The sequence below is a fragment of the Gambusia affinis genome, linkage group LG15, assembly GCF_019740435.1.
Source record: "Gambusia affinis linkage group LG15, SWU_Gaff_1.0, whole genome shotgun sequence".
NCBI classification, from domain to species: domain Eukaryota; kingdom Metazoa; phylum Chordata; class Actinopteri; order Cyprinodontiformes; family Poeciliidae; genus Gambusia; species Gambusia affinis.
Genome location: NC_057882.1, coordinates 10,203,096 through 10,225,084, shown reverse-complemented (window position 1 = coordinate 10,225,084; position 21,989 = coordinate 10,203,096). Strand labels below are relative to the sequence as shown.

The window sequence follows — 21,989 nt, the reverse complement described above, 5'->3', positions numbered from 1 at the left end:
CAGTTTGCAGTAAGCATTTAGAAACATTTAAAAGCCGTTTTTGGATTCATAAACATTTTAGTTGTGTAAAATGATACATCTTGACGAAGCACAAAAATGCCCAAAGGAAACAGAGAAAGCTGACTTGACTGATATTGGAGCTTGCAAGGTCAGCACAGGGTGAACAAGTGAGTGCACAGACTCGGATGGAAAGGAGTGATGGTCTGCTCAGAAACAGCTGGAGTTGCACATTAATATTGCATATTATCTCCACCAAAAAAGACAAACATTTAATTTTTACTCTCTTATTCTTACTTTTTGTTTTAATATTTTACCTTAAAATAAGGTAGGACACTAAAGGTTAATTGTACTGTATACAAAGTTTATTGCAGTTTTAAGAAAAAAAATATGTATGCAATAATAAAGCAGAAGATTAGTACGATGGAAACGTTTATATTAACTTGAGTTATGCTGCTGAAAAGTTACAATGCCCTTACAGATTTTTATGCCTTTTTGGTTGCATTTGAATGTTTCAGATCATCAACAAATTAAATATTAGATACCTGAGTAAATACAAAAAATAATTCTCCAAAATATTGATTTCATTCATTTAGGGACAAAATAAATTTAAGCCAAATCCACTTTACATGTGAAAGGTAATCCCCTCCTCCATTACTCTCTTCTTGCTTAAACATGAAGTAGTAAACAATTTTTCTGTCAGTAACTGCACTCATTCCTGGGAAAATGCAAACCTGTCTTCATGTTCTATAAAAAGAGTTTATTGACCTTTCTGAACTTCCTAGCTGTTTCAACCACAACTTTTTTTCTTTCCTAAGTCTCATCTAGTTGCATAGACCCGATATGAAAACACCAGACTTGATTCCTCAGTCTTGCGTTCACAGTCATTTCCTTTGAATGCCATCTCTGTTGTCGCTTAGGCAACACTTGTTTTTCTGAACCCTACACTTGCGAGCGCTTGGTCCTCATTCTAGCCTGTATCAGAAATGTTATTAAATATTTGTTTTCTGGGATGTTTATTTTTATTTAGGCTAGAGGCAAAAGGATCTAAAAAAAACAACAACTAAGAAACCAGAAACAAAGTCATTAGTATCTGTCCATCTTGAAAGTGTCACAAAACTGTTTCCAGAAAACCACTGTGACCACTATCCCCATGTAGAAAAAGCTAGGAACACTAATGATCTTTTCCAGAGTTGGCTGGCCTACAAAATTCTTTCAAAGGATAATAAAACTACATAAACCGTTTTTGATGATCTGAAATATTCAAAAGAAAATGAGCTAAAACAGAAGAAATCTGAATATTCAACACTGTTGTTAGACCCAATCCAAGTTTAGGCCATGAAAAAATAGATGTAGTAACAAACTCTTTGAAATGGTATACGCCACATCAAACTACCTAAGATGCTGCTTTACAATAAAATCATATGTAACGTTTTGTTTTTGAAACCGAGATACTGGTAAAAAAAAAAAAAAAGAAAAAAAAGAGGACATCTGGATTGGAGCTTTGTGATTGATGAGTTAGAAAACTAGTAATGAATGAAGCAGAGCCGACAAAAAGCACATAAAGATAACAAGACGGGACAGAGAGAAAGAGATGTGGTTGTGACGTAAATGCTCCAATGATGAGTTCACTCGATGCATCGAAAGCTACCGCTCCGCCGTGTTCCTGGTCCCTAGCCCCTGGTCGCCCATTACCAGTTCTGACTGTCGCACCTCAAAGGACATCTCATCTTCAGATTGTTCCATCATTTCCTCTCCCATTTCTTCTTCTTCACCAATATGGCAACTCTAATATAAAGACGGAGTGAAAAGTCATTTCAAGCGAACAATAAACAAGATGGCAAATATCAAATCTCGCAGCTGGGATCTCACGTGAGAACGCACCTTTGCCATAATGTCTGCATATGCCATATACAGGTGATCTGTATCGAGTTTGCTGCAATTGAAAGAAGAGGCAACAGTCATGGTTTAACGCTCTTCATATTATTAACTGTGTTTGGTTGGACCTGCCTGACCTCTTTTCTGTCAGCGCTGTTCGACTGAAGTGAAGAATAAGCTGGTGAAGGGGATCTGGCTTGGTTTCCTTCTCTTCTTCTTCCTCTGCTTCTTCCTGCTCCATCGCTTTCTAGACGTCACAGGAAAAAAAAAAATGTAAGAGAAAATCTGAGAAAATCTGGATCTAGATGAAGGAAATGTTACTCACAGATAAATCATCTATCATCCTGTCCTCAAATGAGCAACCCTCAGTTTGAACCCAGTTGCGCTTGTATCCCTCAAGGAACATGTTTGAAGCTCTGTGCCTGGAAGGAATGTAGGCAGTCATAAATGTTGAACTCCATTCAGTAAATATCCACGGTATGTGTGGCTTCTTCACCTTGCAATGTTGTAAAGTGGTGTCATTCTGAAGCAGGCCACCACAGCTCTGCGTCTCTGCTTAGACAGCAATTTGTGCCACACCATCTTCTTGGATTTAAAAGGATGCTCCGTCTTGCAGAGACAGAAACATTTTGGTGTTTACTTTTCCTACTAATGTCCCTTCCTATCTACTTATCTGTGGTTGAGATACATAATTTACATTTGCCATATTACTGGTTCTCTTGTGCTTACCACTTCAAGATGGTAGAGGACAGCAGACACCTCCTGCACTCTCTTGACAACTTTCACTGGAGCATCAGCATCTTCAGCCTTTCCTGCCATCTCTTTGTAAAGGGCCATCTGCCAGCGCATGGAAGGGTTGTCCACCTTTATACACAAAAACAGGCCACAAACATTTCTGAGATGTGATCTGTCTGATTACCTAGAATCTTGACTCATCTGTAAAACTTGACCCTGCTGTGTTAACAGATATTACACCTTGCCCTGAAGATGGAGGTTGTTCTGCAGGAACTCTCTTACTTCTTCATCTGTGTCTCTCTGTTAAGTGAAACAAAAATTAATTAGCAATAAATAACAATCTTCAAACCCAAATATTTACTATACCAAATGAAGAAACGTTACTAAAGAGTAGCGGATTTTGGCCAAGTTGATGAGCTCCTGATCCGCAGGAGAGCACATGTTGAGACCGATGGGCAGCATCTTCTTCAAGGCAGCAACAATAAGTGACGTCTGAACAGAGTAGCGATCTCCACGTTTCTTCTTCTTGGTGCGCTCAGTGTCTGAGCCTCCACCCTGAGAACAGGAACGACAACAAACCAAAAGCATTCACAATATTCCGTAAAATCTTACAGGTGCCACACCTGGGATATGCACTGTTATTAGTCATATATACAATGTTCTAGAAAACAGAAAATAACAATAGCTAATTATTTAGATTAATGTGTATTACAAAGTCTAATTGAGTGTGTAAGCTTTGGCCTAAATTGCATTCACAAGACTTAAAAGCACATTTTTGAGCATAACTAATTTACAAATACAAGGTATTCACTCTTTTGATCCTATCTACATCCATCAGTATCTTTTAATGGGAGCGTTTGTTCACTGGATCTCTCCTGCAGCCTATGCAGCAGAGTTAGATTTATATAAAGAACAAATTACACACAGGTAGGTAACGTCTGAAGGTGAGGCATTGCACATTTGCAGGGGTGCACTCAAATGTGAGTGAATAGAAATTCACACCAGAGTTTTCACATTTTTATGACTAGAAAAGTCAAAGCTGTATCCTTTTAATTTTACTCTCATATACTACTCTTTCACCAAACATATCAATCAAATACATTTAGGTTTGTAGTGACTACTCAATCATTTCAGCAAAACTTGAAATTATTACTTTTACAAGGCAATGAAGAACATGAAAGTTGTGCAAATGTGGTGGGATGGTGTTCCACCCTCCCAACTACACACACCAGGTGTAGCGACTGATTGGTGGGCGGGGCAGATAGCTTTAAAGCTGAGCAGTCCGCTGCGAGGTGCATGTGCCTTGTTTCCTTGCTGTATGTTGGCTGCCCAAGTGGCTGGTGTGCTCGATCCACTCATCCAAAATAGTAAGTGCCATTTTTGCCATCTGGGCTGGGATTGTTGTCGGGTTCTGGTGCAATACCTGCCGTGCGTTTCTGCAGCGTTGCGCAGCTGGCGTTGGCGGCTGCAGTTGGAGGTTGGTGCGGCGAGCGGCTTCCATCCAGCCCTCGCCTGCTGATCCGCTCCCTCCCTGGTCGGCTGTGTCACCACATCTGGGTAAGCTACCGGTTTAGAATTTAATTTATTTTACCTGAATCCGGGTTAACGAGTTTTCTAATTTAGGATTCTTCCAGAGTTGCAGCGCTTGGACTCCTGCTGTCTTGTCTTGTCTTGCCGGTTTTGTTGAGCCTGCTGGACGCTTGGGCTGGCTGAACGAGCGGGCACGACTCCTCTGGCCCCCGTGAAAAGACATTGGAAGTCGGACAATGACAATTTGTCCCATCGTTTGTAGTGGTTGTGTTCTTTTCTTTGCCGTTTGTTTGCTTATTATTTAAATTACTAATTTGTTTGCTTTCCTTTGTTTGATTTACTAATTTGTTTTCTTTTGCATTGCATGTTTTGTTTGTTCATTCATTTTGTTGGGAATAACTTAAATTGTCCTTATTTTTGATGCCTTTTCCTTCTAGGGGCTGAGTAGTGGGCCTGAGGCCATGTTTTAAAGGAAAAATGTTTTAATGGAATTTGTTAATAAATCATTGTAGACTACTCCGTGCTCTGGTGCGTCTTGTGTAAAAAGATCAACCCCCTCTGCTGGTCACATTTGGCGCTGTGAGCAGGATGCACCATTGAACACGGACTTGTCTTTGTTTTTTTTTTTTGTGTGTGTGTTTAGGGTCTTAGCTGTGTTTTTATTCATGGTGTTGTAAGACAAGACAGCAGTAGCTATCCAAGGAAGACTTAACTGTGGGTTCAGGATTTATTTTCACTATTTTTGGGGTTTTTTTCTCGCGTTTCCTTTTGGTAGTCTTCCCCTGCAGGTATGGAGGAGGTGGCAGGCCGCCCGGTGGATGGAGTGGGTCAGCAGAATGTGACGGTTGGAGGTTCGCTGGGCGCCGCTCCTTCCCCAGCTGTGGCTGGTGGTGTCATGCCTGCTGGCGCTGTAGTTGCTGAGCGGTTGGTGGTTGTGCCCAGGGATCGGCGATGTCCCATGTTCGGTGGTAGGACTGGCATTGGGATTGGTGAGTGGATCGAGGAGGCCCAATCATGTATTCGGGCCCGCCATTTGTCAACGGCAGACCAGGCTTTCTTCCTTTTTGATCATCTAGAGGGGGAAGCAAGGGAGGAAATAAAGTACCGCACCAGTGCAGAGAGGAATGATCCAGCTAAGATCTTGGCTATTTTGAGGGAGTTGTATGGTTGCACCGAGTCCTATGTAACTCTTCAGCATGCATTCTTTTCTAGGAAGCAGCAAGAGGAGGAAACCCTGTTGCAGTTTTCCCTAGCATTGATGGCCCTTATGGAACCAGTTAAGCAGAATGCTCCTGATGGGTTGTTGAATGCTGATATTCTGCTGCGTGACCAGTTTGTAGAACATGTGTTGGATAGTGCTCTCCGCCGGGAACTTAAGCAGTATGTTCGGGGTCATCCCACTGCCACCTTGTTGGATGTGCGTGGGGAGGCAATTCGGTGGGAGAGGCAGGGGTTTCCAGGTGGCGCTAGGGAGCGTAGTCATTCTCTCCCTTCTACATATGGGCTGCAGTTCGGGGTGTATGGCAGCTCTCAGCTAACTCCACCTACTGCTGCCCGCTCTGAATTTAGTGAGTTGAGGGAACTTCTAAAACAGCAACAAGAACAGATTAATCAACTCACCCAGTGTATTGCTTCTCTGCAGACTTCTTTACCACAGGTGCGGCATCCTCGTCCAGGTTCTGTGGTCTGCCACAGGTGTCAACAGCCGGGTCACTTTGCCAGAGAGTGTGATGGTGAGCGGGTTCGTGCCAAGGTTAACTCTGTGGCAAGGCCAGCTAATGTTAACCAGGCGGAAAACTAGCACCCACTGAGCTGTTGAGCCACAACTCAGGTGGGGGAATAGCAGGCTCGCAAACAGCAGCCGCGTCAAAATTGTTGGCATCCTGCCCAGTCATTGATGTCGTCATGAGTGGTGTCTCTGTTACTTGTTTAGTAGATACAGGTTCCATGGTGTCGACAATCACCGAGAGCTGTTTTCAGGAACATTTTGCATCATTGGGGCATGATGGCCTTCAGTCATGTCACTGGCTGCAGCTTCGGGCAGCCAATGGTCTTTCCATCCCATACATTGGCTATTTAGAGTTGGATGTCACTCTGTGTGACAAAGTGCTTCCTCATTGTGGAATTCTGGTTGTGAAGGACCCCACTAATGTTGGTTCTTCTGTTCCTGGCATTTTGGGAATGAACATAATTAATCGTGTCTACCAAGAACTTTTTGGGGCACATGGAGGCTCTTTCTTTGATTTACCTTCAGTAACACAGTCTCCTGGTCCAGTTGTGGAGGCCCTGCAGCAGTGTCATCAAGCAGCAGCTAAGTCCCCAGCACAGTTGACTGGTGCTGTTAGGGTCCGGGGCCCTCGACCAGTGAGGATAACTGGTGGGGTTATGAAATTTGTAGCTGCAACCTGCCCTGAACAACTTGCTGGTCAGGTTTTATTGTTTGAGCCTCCAGAGTCCGGCTTACCAGCTGGCTTATTAGCCTCTCCATGTCTTATTCAGGCTGTGCACGGTACTGCTTATGTTCCTGTCCTAAATTTTGGAACTACTGATGTAGTACTCTATCCCCGAACTCACCTTGGTTTGTTGAGTCGAACTGAAGTGGTTAGCCTGCCCCGTGATGTGACAGAAATAAGGCCCTGTGCTACAGTTTCTTCCCAGGTTGCCCTTGGTCCAGAACAGAGTTTGCTTGATTCTGTTGATTTGTCTGCACTGACAGAAACTGAACAAAGGCAGGTCCAGTCGCTTCTACAGAAGTACAGCTCTGTCTTTTCCACCCATGAAGGTGACTTGGGGTGCACTAATCTGGTTTCCCATGACATTCCCCTGTTGGATGAGGTCCCAGTCCGGCAGAGGTACCGACGTATCCCTCCCTCAGAGTACGAGGCTGCCAAGTCACACATCAACCAGCTCCTACAGAACCAGGTAATAAGAGAAAGCAGCAGTCCTTATGCCTCTCCCATCGTTCTTGTTAGGAAGAAAGATGGCAGCCTGCGTATGTGTGTGGATTACCGTCAGCTTAACAGTAAGACGAGAAAAGATGCTTTCCCATTGCCTCGCATTGAGGAAAGCCTGGACCATCTTTCTGGGGCCCAGTGGTTTTCCACCCTAGATCTAGCCAGTGGGTACAATCAGGTGCCTGTGTCAGAACAGGACAAGTCAAAACTGCTTTTGTACGCCATTTGGACTCTTTGAGTGGAACCGTATGCCCTTCGGGCTTTGTAATGCACCTAGTACCTTTCAGCGTCTTATGCAGAGGATGTTTGGGGACCAGCAGTGCCAGTCTCTTCTTTTGTATTTGGATGACATCATTGTGTTTTCAGGTTCAGTCTCCCAGCACATTGAGCGTCTGGAAACGGTTCTTGCTCGGCTCCAGAGAGAAGGTCTGAAGGTAAAGCTTGAAAAGTGTTCATTTTTCAAGCGACAGGTTAAATACTTGGGGCACCTTATCTCAGATAAGGGTGTAGCTACAGACCCAGCCAAGACTGAAGCAGTGGCTAAATGGCCACGTCCACACATGTTTCAGAGCTTCGCTCTTTTTGGGCTTTGCAAGTTATTACAGGCGTTTTGTGGAGGGTTTTGCTAGGCTAGCGGGTCCTCTTCATAGGCTGGTGGCACAACAAGTGGGCACACAGCCCAGGAAGGGGTCTGGCCAGGCTTTTCAATCTGCTTGGACATCAGAGTGTGAGGAGAGCTTTGAGGCCTTAAAAGTTAAATTAACATCTGCACCAGTGTTGGCATATGCTGATTTTTCACGTCCCTTCATTCTAGAGACTGATGCCAGTCACAGTGGACTTGGGGCAGTACTGTCACAGGAAACAGAGGATGGAGTGAGGCCCATTGCATATGCCAGTCGAGGTCTTAAACCTTCAGAGCGTAACATGGCTAATTATAGCTCTATGAAGTTGGAGTTTCTGGCATTAAAATGGGCCATGACTGAGAAGTTCGGGAGTATCTCTTGGGCCACCGGTGTATAGTTTACACAGATAACAACCCGTTGAGTTATCTTCAGTCGGCCAAGCTTGGTGCCATGGAGCACCGTTGGGTTGCTCAACTTGCTGCTTTTGATTTCGATATTAAGTATCGCTCTGGACGCAGCAATAATAATGCTGATGCGCTCTCCCGCCAGCCAACATCAGGTGCCAGCCTGGCAGAACTCTTGTCATGTACCTCTGTCCCAGAGGCTCTTCAGTGTGCCCCAATTCCTGCTCCATTGTCAGTAACCCAATCTATGGTGACTGTTTTGCCGTCTCATTCTGTGTCTGATCTTTGTGCTTTGCAGGAAGCTGATCCTCTCCTGAAGGACATTTTGGGTTTTGGAGGAGGCAGGTTTATCCTACTCCTGAGGAGAGGCAGCGCTTTCCCAAATTATCCTTGGTTCTTTTGAGACAGTGGGGTGCGTCTCGTGGCGAGAGATGGTGTGGTGTACCGTCAGGTCCATCGGTCAGATGGTGGTGAGGAGGTCTTACAGCTGGTTTTGCCGTCAGTTCTTAAACCGGATGTTCTGACTCAATTACATCAAGAGCATGGACACCAGGTGTGGAGCGCACCACAGAGTTGGTGCAGCGCTGTTACTGGCCTGGGATGTCTAATGACATCAAAAAGTGGGTACAAGAGTGTCAACGGTGCCAGGTTGCTAAAAATGTACCATCTAGCTCTGGCACTTTCATGAGTCATCTGTTGGCTTCTCGGCCAAACGAGATTGTTGCCATGGATTTTACCATGTTGGAGCCTTCACAAAATGGCCTGGAAAATGTTCTTGTAATTACTGATGTATTTAGTAAGTACACCATTGCTGTTCCAACTCGGGATCAGAAGGCAGCCACTGTTGCCCAGATTTTGCTCACTGAATGGTTCTTTAGATTTGGGATTCCAAGTCGCATTCATTCAGATCAGGGTAGGAGTTTTGAGAGTGCATTAATTCAGCAGCTCTGTAACCTGTATGGGGTTAAAAAGTCGCGCACTACCCCTTACCACCCAGCTGGAAACGGGCAGTGTGAGCGCTTTAATAGAACACTTCATAACCTGCTGCGCACTTTACCAACATCTAGGAAGCGGGATTGGGCTTCCTGTCTTCCACAAGTACTCTTCTGTTATAACACTACCCCTCATCAGAGCACTGGCGAGTCTCCTTTTTTTCTTATGTTTGGCCGTGAACCTCACCTGCCTGTGGATTTCTTGTTGGGTCGCATTCGGGACCCTGCACCAGGTGAAGTGGTGGACTGGCTGGCTGAGCATCAGACCAGGTTAACTATGGCGTTCCGTCATGCTCAGGATCACTTGTTGGCAGCTGCAGGGCGTAGAAAAGAGCATCATGATCAGGGCATCCGGGAGGTTCCATTGCAGGAGGGACAGTTGGTTTACCTCTTGCGATCATAGTGCTAGAGGTCGCCATAAAATCCAGGACCTCTTTAGCCCGGTTATCCATCAGGTCGTGAGGGCCCCAACAGCTGGAGGGCGGTTTATACTGTGGCTCCTGTAGGTGATTTGCAGAGAACTCGAAAGGTGCATCGTGACATGCTGAAAGCTCGGGTTGGGCCAGAGCCTACGCCAGTACCCCTGCAGTTAAAACCTACCTTTCCTTCAGGGGGGCTGGATGACTCTATGGAGGATGATTTGTGCTTATTGGTTCCCGATACTTCAGTACCATCCACCTCTGCAGCTCCACAGGTTGCTTCAGGACATGGTCACCCTGCTCAAACTTCTGGGACAGCTCCTCTACCCTTGCGTCGCACTGTTCGTTCCAGGGCTGGTCAGCATACGAATGTCCATCATCTTCCTCGACCTGTGGGTCATACTGCAGGATCTAGTCAGCCAGTCTCCAACTCCCAGTTAGCAGTTTTTCGTCCTTGGTGCTGAGGTTTGTAGATTCATCGTCGGGGCGACGATGCAACACCGGGGGGTAGAATGTGGTGGGATGGTGTTCCACCCTCCCAACTACACACACCAGGTGTAGCGACTGATTGGTGGGCGGGGCAGATAGCTTTAAAGCTGAGCAGTCCGCTGCGAGGTGCATGTGCCTTGTTTCCTTGCTGTATGTTGGCTGCCCAAGTGGCTGGTGTGCTCGATCCACTCATCCAAAATAGTAAGTGCCATTTTTGCCATCTGGGCTGGGATTGTTGTCGGGTTCTGGTGCAATACCTGCCGTGCGTTTCTGCAGCGTTGCGCAGCTGGCGTTGGCGGCTGCAGTTGGAGGTTGGTGCGGCGAGCGGCTTCCATCCAGCCCTCGCCTGCTGATCCGCTCCCTCCCTGGTCGGCTGTGTCACCACATCTGGGTAAGCTACCTGCTTAGAATTTAATTTATTTTACCTGAATCCGGGGTTAACGAGTTTTCTAATTTAGGATTCTTCCAGAGTTGCAGCGCTTGGACGCTCCTGCTGTCTTGTCTTGTCTTGCCGGTTTTGTTTGGGCCGCTCTCGACGGAGCCTGCTGACGCTTGGGCTGGCGGAACGAGCGGGGCACGACTCCTCTGGCCCCCCGTGAAAAGACATTGGAAGTCGGACAATGCCAATTTGTCCCATCGTTTGCAGTGGTTGTGTTCTTTTCTTTGCCGTTTGTTTTATTATTTAAATTACTAATTTGTTTGCTTTCCTTTGTTTGATTTACTAATTTGTTTTCTTTTGCATTGCATGTTTTGTTTGTTCATTCATTTTGTTGGGAATAACTTAAATTGTCCTTATTTTGATGCCTTTTCCTTCTAGGGGCTGAGTAGTGGGCCTGAGGCCATGTTTTAAAGGAAAAATGTTTTAATGGAATTTGTTAATAAATCATTGTAGACTACTCCGTGCTCTGGTGCGTCTTGTGTAAAAAGATCAACCCCCTCTGCTGGTCACACAAATAATAGTAGAAATACCTAGCTAACATTATCAAGGGTTCTTGCAAGGATATAACTATCATGCTTAGCTGAAATATTACACTTGAGCATGAAATTCAAATTACAATCTTTTAGCTCAGACTGATAAACTGAGGGAAAATTTCCTCTAGAGAAAATTAGAGGAAAGGAAATGTGACATCTCTGCCTTAGGGAAAGGGAAGGCTGAAAAAATTGGGTCTTATTAAAACAGATGAAATTACAATTACAGCATGCAATAAATATATTCCACTCAGGCGAGGAACCAGTAAGCATTCTGTGAAAACTGTTACTTGTTATGTTTGTTAAGAGTTAAAATATCAGATGGCGTTAAGAGTATAAAACTATTATTCAGGTTGAATCTATTTGCTGCATGCAGTTAAACTGTCAAACATCTGTTTGGGGTTTTTATCACTTTACATGCCTCAAACTCCGACTTTGTTGTTGTGAAAGTTCAGTTCTTCTGTTAGCTGCTCTTTCTGGATTCCTCCAATGTGGACAAATTGATGGGAGAGTTTACTGTGTTGCATGTGAAAGTACTTCACGGTAAAAATATTTATCCTTCAAAATGCCTGGTTTTTGAAAAGACTGATGCTATCCACCTTTGAAGCAGAAATAAAACTACAACAAAAGGCAGAGACTGCTCCCATTTGAAGGCTGCTAAACAACACAATCTGTGAATTCAATCTGGCTAGCTGGCTGAGTGAGCTTTGATCCAGTGAAGAATGTTAAGCAAAAATAGTTTTTAATAAAATTGAAGATGCAACAAGTATTGGCACCAATGCTATTTTTGTTTTGTATGAACCTTTGTTGCCACTAAGACAGCAACAAGTTCTTTGTCACATTTCAGGTTGACGTTTACAGATAGAGAGATCTTTCTTTCTTCTCGCCTTGCAAGTTTTCTATAAGATTTAGGCGTAAGGACTGGAATAGCCATGGATAATGGTTGATTTTGTATCTTTTGATTTTGGAACTTTCTTATTTTTTTTAGCATCTCTCTAAATACGAAAATCCGAACCTGATTTATTGGTTAGGATTGTGTGCAGAAACAACGTGGATGTGCTAAAAGCATGCAGTGAGTTTGAGTTGTTCTAATCTGTTGGTTGACAGTAGAAACTTTGGGTAATTGGCTATTTTTTCCTAACAATATCAGCACAACATAAAAAATACTAAATAGTGACTAAGACAAAATAGGCCTTTATTTCATTATTTCACATAATTTTTATAACCAGGAGAAACAGAAAGTTGTGGATCACTAATTAAAGGTTCCTTGAAATTATGTTATAAAAGATTAATTTTATGCTTTTTACACATCTTTACCATAATAGTTGTATCTAAAGTAGTTATAGTATAGCGAGTAAATTGCTACATTGGCTAATGTGTACGTTTTTCATTTAAGAGAAGTCAAATTTTAGGCATAATTTCACATAAATACTGAAATCAAAAGCAAAATGATTTTCAATGAATTTCTTTCACTACATATGAAAGAAATTCATGCAGGGAAAAGTGCTGCGAATTAGCTGTTGCTGTTGCACTATGACGCAAACATGGGACTGCAGTTTTGTTCAGTTTTGTCTATGTCGATGTGTGTCTGTCCCTACCAAATAAACGTAAAAAATAAATAAATACGATTTTGCTAGATGACACTTAAAACAATTGATCATTCTCTGCTAACTAAGGTAATATCCAGTACTAATAGCAAATGCTATTAAGTAAAACATATATTTATGTTACATAGGAGTGGTTTAGAGGGTACAAACAATTTAGGGAGTTTATAAAATAAGTGTGAATTAATGTTTTAGTTAGGTTCATGGTCATTTTAATTTTAAGGGGGAACCCAACAAGTGTGAGAAAAACCTACTTCAGTGACATTAAGCATCAAACCACGTATTAGTCTGCAAACTAACAAGTTTAAAGGAAACTGAGCCAAAATGTGCTGTGGCATTTTAAGGGAGGAGAAAAGAAAGAGCACAGAGAAGACTAACATCGTCCCCTAGAGGCGAAAAGCTACATTACAAAAACATACAGCTCAACCACCCATCAATGAAAATAAAAATAGAAAAAATAAATAAAAAAGGCAAACAAAAAGTCTCCAACTCAACTATGATGAAATAAAAGGGCAAACTCAGTGAGAGGATGATGGCACTGTTCTTTCATGGCCTCAATAGGATCCATGTAAAGACCAGTGCCATGAGCCTATCTCTACAGATGTTTACTTTCATCAAGCGCCTCCAGACTCCCCTCCACACACACTGGCAGGACTGGGAAAGGCCCACAGGCCTGCCCGTCTGTCCTGGGATCCACTGAGAATGTCAGCAGGTTTAACTCGTGATCATTTATCACCAATTCTCTACCTGGGCAACTGTTCACAAGTTAAAGCAGTTAGACATGTCTCTTTGTATGAACCATACACATGTTTATGTGTGTTTCTGTAAGTATGACCAAATGCAGAGCTGGCCCAAGGCAAATGTGAACTAAGCTGCTTAGTAAAACGTCCAGCGTGAAAAAGAGGGCCTTCAAAACCTTAAACTGAAACCCAGAAAATAGATCTCAAACATGACATTTCCCTTTACTTAACTTTTTCAATTAAATTTCAAAGATTTTAAATTCTTCTTGATCTAAACATATTGAGGATTTAAGAAGGAAAAACTCAAAGTTTGTTGTTGCTAGTTTTATAATTTCAGTTGTCTGTGCTAAAGTCAGTGTATAGACATATTGTAGTTGCAAATTAACTAATGTAGGGAACACTTAGTACTTAGGAAAATAACTTTGATCTCTTTATTATTTTTTTCTTAAAAAATGCTTATGGAGCTTGAAGACGTTACCACAAAAGCATATGCTTTTAAATCATACATTTTTATAGAGGAATCACATTAGTGGTAAACAGTATTTAATTTTTTTAATTAAACCATAACAACAGTGGTTAGTGGGATATGTTTGTCTTCAAATGGCTTAAGAGAGTAGTAAAATTTAACCTGTATGCTGCACATAGACAAATGATACATGAAAGTCAATATTTCCCCTGAGCCTTGGCATGTCAAAGGCCGATTAAAAAACACCCAGCTTTACATAGGGTAAGAAGCAGAAAAAATATTGGAGGGCTTTTTTCTCCTTCATGACTCAAGAGCAAATTTGCAATAGGGTGATGCCCAAAAGCATAAAAGTCACTATTTTGGCAATATTTTCACATAACTAAGACTTACTTTTTTTTTTAAAATGTCCCAAGCCACTAAACATTTCTTATACAGAATTAGAAATGAGCATTATTGTAGTTTTGAGGAGAACTAAGGTTTTGTTTTAAATACTTATGGCGAAAAAAAATCCAGAAAAAATGTATCTGTTTAGCTTTAATATCTTCCATTGCCATGAACTCTGGCCCTGTAGGGCTGTGAAATAAAATCGGGACCCCCCATATCAAATTCTCCTCATGGCCCCACACAATCTTGGATCAGCTCTGTCTAAATAAAAGCACCAGTATGCACATTTGTTTGTGTATGGAATACACGTGAATGCAGATTAGATGTGCCAGTGTGCTGGAGGGGTTGATGAAAATTTCCCCCAACAGTGAGGTGCCATGCGGTCAGCACAGCGGTCGTGCAGAAAAAAAGCCTAACCTCTGTGTCAGCGCCCTGGAAACCCAGCCGCAACCCAAAGGAAGAGGACAGCCAGAGAGAGAATATTGTTAACACAACTGCTACTCTTAAGAAAAATGGGAACTAAAATGCAAGCCTTAAGAAATGACAGCAAACTACATCACATTCCACCGAGCCCTGCGGACAGGATTATTGAAAAATATACCATAAGCAAAACCAGATATACTATAAACATATATATTTTTAAATACGTGCCAAATAAAAATGTTTAATTTTTTTTTTAAAGAAGTTGTTGCATATGCCAAGGACACCCATCTGCTCTTTGAATGGTTTCAATGTGGTTTTCTTGAGATAAGAAAATCATCAAGTCATGATGAAGAAATATTTACTTTTGGGAAAATGCTTCATTTTTAATCTCATCAAATGACTAAGTGCAGAAATCTAAAGTTATTGTCTTCTGTTTAGTTGATCAGTATTTCCATTAAATATAATATTTAAATAGTATTTGCACTTCTACAGAGCTTTAAGTGGCACCACATATAGATAAGGATATTCAGATATTAAACTACAAACCGTAAGGCTAAAAAATCTGTTAAATTTCAAAATTATTCCTTCTTTATCAGAAAATTTCACTGCAGCTTTGTTTAGGAGTATCAAAAAACTATAAAATGCTGAAAAGGGAGATAATACAGGAGGCTACAAATCCAAACTTGTTTGTAATTTTCAAAAACTACTTTTTGTATCGATAAGATCGTAATCAACGTAATCTGTTGCTTTATGGGTAGCCCAGTGGTCAAGTTCCCAGCTGAAGTGGAAAATCATTGATGTCTAGTTAAATTAAATCAAACAGCACATTTTCCCCGAAGCAAATGTCTCATGATCAGGCAAAAAATAGCTTCATCATTTCTGGATCAAAACATGATGAGTTATACTTTCTCCTAATAACAGACTGATGTTCACATCATCACAAGAAACCACACAAAAATTCAACATCCATACTTTTACTACAGCTTATTGTTGACCAACGGTCAATGTCAGAAAATGGTTATAGATGTAAAAACAAATCCTAAAAGAACAAAAGACATCTACACAAAAATACAAAAGTATATGTTCTATGCCAATAACAGTGACAGAAATGCCTAAAATGAGATTTAGCAGTACAGTAAGACTGCAATCGCTCACCTTGCTCATTTTGCTTTTGCTGTCAGCAGTGAGGAATGACATGTTATTGATCTCATTCATCACAACAAAGTTCTGTTCTTCTCGCTTGAAGTTCTACAAAGTAGAAAGCAAAGAGAGCAAGCAAAGTCAGATAAAGGAAGTCAACTTTCCAACTGATATTTGTTTTCAAAGGCTAGATGAACAAACTCACATGGGATTTGGACCAGAAAATAAAGACTTCTCCAACCATTCGGAAAAGTTCTTCAGCATCTGGATCAGGGCAGGTCAACCACCTCGCTCTGTAGCAGAACAAGACAAGATGGAATAAGTAAGTACCCTGGTTTAGAGGCTATAAAAGACGGTGGTCATTTTCTTTTACCTGTTGTTGTCCACATAGCGAATAAGTAGAGGATAGAGGGCATACAAGTCTCTACAGAGCACAGCAAACTCATCGCGTATCGTCCCATCTTCCTCATCACCCTCTGATTTCCCCTCCATCCGCAAATGGTCCTCTTCAGCCACCACCTTTGATGTCCGCTTCTTCAACTTTTCCATTGTTGGAATGAAGTGGGATTTCAGCATTTCTGGCTTTGCCCTGCTCACAATGGGCTGCGAAAACACTAGCAGAGAAAACAAATTGTGCCATTTCATTTGAGCCAGAAGGCGAATTCAGGGATACACGGCTTTGCAGTAAATGACCCAGTGCTCACCAGCCAATCTCTTCATCCAGGAGGCTTCATCAATACCCAGATTGTTGACTACGATTTTCATGATGCTTCCCAGGAGTTGATTCAGATGTTCTGAAGTGACCTCGGTGCAGAGTTGACCCTCCATCTCAGAAAAGTTTTCAGGTCCTCTCTCCCACCACCGTGGCAGGTAGTTGCACAGCATGGGCAGAGTGATTTCAATGACGTGAGGCATCTCAGTATAGCGGGCCCCCGACTCTGCCAAGTCTCCAATCTCCTTTAGCAGAAGGTCCAGCGGTGGGATGTCAGGGCATAACTCTTGAACCGCACTGGGAAGACCCAGGACTTTGCACAAAAAGGGATGAAAGAAAACTCAGGAACAAGGCATTGCCGAGCAGGAACATACGTGAATAAACATTGGTTTTAAACTCACTAGATCTCTCTCTTGGTGTCTTTGTGGTGTACACAGAAAAAGCGTTGAATTCATTTAGATGAGGCTCTAAGTAGGCCACTGGCATTGCAGCAGCAAGATGAGCCAGACATTCCCCAAGAGCTGGCTTTTGCCTGTTTACAAAAAAAGACAACTTGATGCCAACACAATCATTCTTCTCTACTCTCAAATTCCCAGAAGTCCTAGTCAATTCACAGTGCAGGAAATGCTAAAGAGTGCTGTATTCCTTATTACTATAGCATTTGTGTGAGCAAAGGTTAAGTTACCTCTCAACATGTGGGTTCTTGACTGTCCCAACTGAGTAGATGCTACACATGATTCTATAACAGGAAATCTGCAGATCATCCACTGTGTACAAGTAACCAGAGAGAGAGAGACAGCAGATTCAGTTCAAATAATACAATAAAAGCAAAGGAATAAACAGAAATATGAGGAAACAACTCACGCATGACATCATCTCCGAAGAGATGCTGAGCGATGTGATCAAACAGGGAGGTAAGGACAGGCAACAGGGCAATGGTTGTGTAGTTGATATTCTGGGAAACGCCTTTCACTTGCTATCATGGACAAGGCAGATGGTATTTTGAAATTAGATTTAATTCCAGTGTTTAATTTCTTTGCACAATTTGTTTCGAATTTTATGTACCTGATTGCCTTTGGACACTTTACCCAGTTTGAGGTTCTCCACCATCTTCTCCACATCGTCGGCCGCACTCTCGAAGAATGACCGCAAGCCTGCTTTCACAATCTCAGGACCTGATTTCATCACAGTCCTAAAAAAAATGCAGTAAGAACATGTCGCAACAGAAATTTCAAAGAGTAAGAATAAATACACATTCATCTTGAAAATTGTTTTAAGAAGCAGCCAACCTTGCATCCAAGGACCGGGCCAGTATGTGAAGACAGTTAACTATTGCAGAAGCATCCGTTCCTACAGAAGCAAACGCAGGTTGTTTTATAAAACCACGCAAGATTTTAGTTGAAGTCATCCAGGTTAGAGTAAAACGAGGTCTCCACAGTCAGAGGGAACCAAAAGACTCAGAAATAGTCTTGTGAGAAATCTTACCAAAGAGAGAAACTCTGTGCCTCACCAAAGCAGCCATTTTACAGAAGATACTATGATAAGCAGAAAAAAAGAAAAGGGAGAGAGAAGTCCAAGAAAAGGGACATGCATAAAGAAATGAGGGTCATTTAGAAAAAAGAATTCAAAGCAAATATTTGCCCACTAGAAGAATGGGAGAACTTACCTCGCAATCATCTCCTTCTCCTTATTAGAAGAATGGCCGCCACTGCCCAGGACTTTTGCAGGTGTTGATAAGAAGTAAAGGCAGTGATTTTTGAAGTACTGGTTGATTAAAGGCATCAATATCTACAAAAGTGTATTTTTTTTAGATTAGTACTACAAAGAGATTTAGCATTTAAAATTATTTTCTCACAAGCTTTACCTTAGCAAAAAATTTGATTTCTTGCTCATGAGGAGACTTTTCTACTCGTCCACTGCTCACCACAGCCTCTGCAATAGCAATATCACATTAGCACTGGCTTAACAAATCTAGATTAGGTCTATTAATACATTTCTTTTGCAGTTTTGCCCCACAGTACCGAGATGAGCAATGAACTCCTGGGCTATTTCCATCCATTTCAACAGCTTCTGCAGGAAGCCATAAGCAAACCTCTTTTCAATAGACGATATCTCAGACTCCATGTCTTTCAGGCCCCTGAACACAGACAGAGGTGAAAATATTTAAACTTTCTTTGTTTTATATGAACACACTTGTCTTAGATCAATGCATAAATGGAAAGTGGAAAATTCAAAGATCTTCCTCTGTATGCTGCAATTTGTGGAAAATTACAAAGTTTGTGAGTTGCGTTGTTGTGGAAAAAAGAACTTTCTACCCATACATCCATTTTTTACCAAGAGACCAAACCAGTATTTATGTTGTTTCTGATATTTGTACACTTAAACAAGTATTTAATTTGCTTCAGTTTTCTATTACCAAAGCTTGATAAAAAAAAAGTCAGCTTTGGTCTTTGGAACGGCCAGGAGAAAAGACTAAATCTATTAGGACTGCACAATTAAATCACAGAACATAAACAAAAACTGATGTAAAAAATGTAATTCCCTGCTCCTTATAACCAGCACCCCAGATTATTTTTTTTTTTACCTTGTGACAGCATATCCATTAAGTTGCAGGAACTTGAGCAACTCGTAAGCTTTTTCTCGGTCTCTGGCCTTTTCCTTCGCTGTCAGAGTGTCATAAGGCACCAGCAGAGGATGTGTCCCCCCTCCTATACAAACAATCCCACAACCAAAGAGAAATTAGGAAAAGCTCCATCCTCAATATTAAAATATAATATAGCAGCAGATTTTTTTTTCCACCTTTTGCTTGGAGCTCTAACTTTTTCTTTCGTCCCCAGGTGTTGTGATAATTTTCAGCAAGTTGCTCTGCCATTGACTGTGTTCAAATGTAAGCTGTTATTATTGACTAAAAATTGAGATAAAAGCAGGCGCTGTTAAACTTTTACTGCCATACCTGCAGATCTCTTGAAAGAGCCATGTGTGAGATGTCAATAGGCTGTGGACTATAACCATGGCTCGGGTCATAAGTTGCCTGTAACAGAAAGATAACCTTATAACATATACGTAGCGCTGCAACATAAAGTGTGGAGACATAAAAGACCTTCAAACCTGAGCAGTCTGGGAAATTTTTCTAGAAGCTGCCTTCTTCTTCTCTGACTCCTCTTCCTCTCTGGCTTTTTCTATGTTCCATTCCCATGCCAGCATGGCTTTTATCGACTCTTTGATTGGCCAGCGGTAGATCTCTTTGTCCTTTGCAAACAATAAATAAATAAAAATCAGCCTCACATGAAGAGGAGAATGAGCGATATGAAACAACCTGCAATGGACAGCTTACCTTCTCTGAGAAGGTTTTGTATGGTCTGAGCATGGGATGAGTCTTTGCATTCTCATCCAACACCTCTCCATATGACCAGTTGTTTTGAATCTGCCACACAGAAGACAAACGGGATCATTTATTGTTAGAAAGAGAATTGATTTCTGTGGTTATCATATCAGCTACAATCAAAGAAGTTTATTGTGTTGGTTCTGAATTGGTATAATGGATATACTGGAAACTAAGCAAGCTGGTAGGAACATGTCTTGCCTTTTCAAAGGCCCATTTATCATGGGTGTATTCAGCATATCTGTTGATGAAGGGATCCAGTCTTTCAGGGATAATGGTGCTATTGTTGGAGGCAAGAAATCAGAGAAGATTTAGCTATAATATTAAAACAAATGAAAAATGTGTTCATCAAACAGATTCAGAAAATATTTACTTTGTGGTCTCAACTGGTTTAGGATCAAAGTTTCCCTCTGCATCTACCGATGCCTTTTTCTCTGTTTTGGAGGAGTAGCTGGCATCCACATAATCTGGAGGAATGGCTCCAGCAATGGCACAGAGGCAGGGCATTGAGATCTTGAAAATTTCAGCATCAAATTTCTGGAATGATTAATGACAATATGTTACAGTATTAACAGACACTTGGCAGCTAATGCATTTGAGTATTTGTACATCAAGAACTTTTTTCACTTTTTCGCATGTCAGAGCCACTAATCCCGGTTTGTGTTGTGTAACATGAGAAAACTTGAAGAAGTTCAAATTTTGGCAGTTCCATTTCCGGGACCTCACCTTGTGGGCCAATGATTCAAAAATACCCCAGAAAAGTTTGCGAGTCAAATGCAGCTCTTCCTCTGAAGCAACTCCAAAATTAGCCCAGCCATTTGGGAGGCAGTAATATTTCCAACAACGCTCATAGTGGCTGGTGAGTAGCTGCAGATCCAAGACAATAAAAGTGATAAAACAAAAAAAACAACTTGAAACTCAAAAGAAGACACTTTTTTTAATCAAGAAAATAATCAAACGTCTTCACACCTTCAGTGGTCGTTTGGCATATTCATTTAGAATGGGCACATCAAACACCAGGCGTCTCAGCAGGTGCTGAAGCATGGCCGGGCGCAAATTTCTGAAGGCAATACAAACAAAGCCTCCTTCAGGAACAAACCTAACAATATTAGATAAAGGAGAGAACTGCTATATTTGTTTGAGGCGTTAGCTTACTTGCACAAAGCCATGAGGCACTCCTCTATGATGTCTCTCTGTGCCTTTGTAAAGGCTCGTCCTCGAGACAGTCTGTAGATCGTGTGCAACATGGAGTCTATCATTATGGCTCGGTGGTCACTGCCGGCAAACAGTGGGGCACACTTGGTGATGAGTGGCAGCACAGCAGTGCACAGATAGCGGTTCAAAGCGAGAGCCATCTCAGTTGTGCTGAAAGCGGCCTGTTGGAAATAAAACCCAGCTGTTAGCTGAATCTACACTTACTGGACACTGAGTATTGAAGCAGTCCAGAAGACGTTTCTGACTCACTGTGTCTAGAGAGGCGGCAGCCCTCATGTCAGGTAAGAAGCCCACCTCCAGCACATGCAGCAGAAAATCCTGGTTGTCAATCCCATAAACTCTATCCAGGAATAACACCATGGGGGCCTTGTGGTCTGGCACAAAACTAGCGGACATCTTTGGCTCTATGATGCTATTGTCTAAGAAAAGCATAAAGCATGTTTAAAAGTATGCACACAAAAGGGCTGTATGATACACTGACAAAAAACGAGTTATTAAAACAGTGAAATAAAACAACTCAATAATCTAGAAGTGATAGAAAAAGACTAAAGTTCCAGTTTGTTAATGCCATTAAAAGAAGTAAATGGTTTTTCATGACTTTTGCTATTTTTCCTGCAGTCTGAATGGACTGCAGGAAAAATTGCATTTTGTCCGACTTTTATGTCATTCAACTGAGACGTGCATCATAATTCTGCACCAGATAAAGCCAGACATTGTAAATCAGGATGTAAACAATGGCTGAAATTATAATTGTGAACTTGTGGAAGAAGTCTGTGTCACTGAAGAGAATCACATCAAAATCTTATCACTCCTGGTCTGACTTCGCATCCACAAAGACTTCCCCGTCAGCGCTCTGCAAACGACCGCTGATATTATTTGTGCTTTCTTTTTATTAGCATCCTCTGTCTCGTTGTGATTGTGTGACGATACTGT

At 41.8% G+C, this 21,989-nt stretch overlaps 1 protein-coding gene and 2 long non-coding RNA genes across 10 annotated transcripts in view; 2 read left to right on the top strand and 1 right to left on the bottom strand.

Moving 5' to 3' along the window:
- LOC122844448 (ryanodine receptor 1-like) overlaps positions 1-21,989 on the bottom strand; it is a 55,044-nt gene that overhangs the window by 13,651 nt on the left and 19,404 nt on the right. For 3 of the 8 annotated variants that reach the window (XM_044139887.1, XM_044139890.1, XM_044139894.1), the window contains 33 exons: positions 21,306-21,475; positions 20,997-21,217; positions 20,811-20,901; positions 20,568-20,708; positions 20,215-20,378; positions 20,043-20,121; positions 19,794-19,883; positions 19,568-19,708; positions 19,413-19,490; positions 19,259-19,334; positions 19,044-19,167; positions 18,481-18,596; positions 18,324-18,391; positions 18,126-18,247; positions 17,945-17,994; positions 17,749-17,809; positions 17,525-17,651; positions 17,324-17,435; positions 17,145-17,226; positions 16,861-16,991; positions 16,452-16,772; positions 16,121-16,361; positions 15,953-16,040; positions 15,763-15,855; positions 14,602-14,616; positions 2,995-3,165; positions 2,851-2,910; positions 2,605-2,739; positions 2,372-2,484; positions 2,201-2,297; positions 2,013-2,122; positions 1,882-1,933; positions 1,693-1,785 (listed from right to left, as the gene is read on the bottom strand). In XM_044139887.1, coding sequence (XP_043995822.1) covers positions 1,693-1,785; positions 1,882-1,933; positions 2,013-2,122; positions 2,201-2,297; positions 2,372-2,484; positions 2,605-2,739; positions 2,851-2,910; positions 2,995-3,165; positions 14,602-14,616; positions 15,763-15,855; positions 15,953-16,040; positions 16,121-16,361; positions 16,452-16,772; positions 16,861-16,991; positions 17,145-17,226; positions 17,324-17,435; positions 17,525-17,651; positions 17,749-17,809; positions 17,945-17,994; positions 18,126-18,247; positions 18,324-18,391; positions 18,481-18,596; positions 19,044-19,167; positions 19,259-19,334; positions 19,413-19,490; positions 19,568-19,708; positions 19,794-19,883; positions 20,043-20,121; positions 20,215-20,378; positions 20,568-20,708; positions 20,811-20,901; positions 20,997-21,217; positions 21,306-21,475 — 3,833 coding nt within the window. The remainder of the gene's footprint in view (positions 1-1,692; positions 1,786-1,881; positions 1,934-2,012; positions 2,123-2,200; positions 2,298-2,371; positions 2,485-2,604; positions 2,740-2,850; positions 2,911-2,994; positions 3,166-14,601; positions 14,617-15,762; positions 15,856-15,952; positions 16,041-16,120; positions 16,362-16,451; positions 16,773-16,860; positions 16,992-17,144; positions 17,227-17,323; positions 17,436-17,524; positions 17,652-17,748; positions 17,810-17,944; positions 17,995-18,125; positions 18,248-18,323; positions 18,392-18,480; positions 18,597-19,043; positions 19,168-19,258; positions 19,335-19,412; positions 19,491-19,567; positions 19,709-19,793; positions 19,884-20,042; positions 20,122-20,214; positions 20,379-20,567; positions 20,709-20,810; positions 20,902-20,996; positions 21,218-21,305; positions 21,476-21,989) is intronic. The other 5 variants (XM_044139891.1, XM_044139893.1, XM_044139892.1 and 2 more) reach the window with 3 other exon arrangements.
- On the top strand, positions 3,806-4,264 carry LOC122844450. The gene is made up of 3 exons (XR_006372885.1): positions 3,806-3,977; positions 4,053-4,167; positions 4,234-4,264. It is a non-coding gene; the product is annotated as an uncharacterized LOC122844450 (long non-coding RNA).
- On the top strand, positions 9,603-10,626 carry LOC122844449. The gene is made up of 3 exons (XR_006372884.1): positions 9,603-10,222; positions 10,298-10,412; positions 10,480-10,626. It is a non-coding gene; the product is annotated as an uncharacterized LOC122844449 (long non-coding RNA).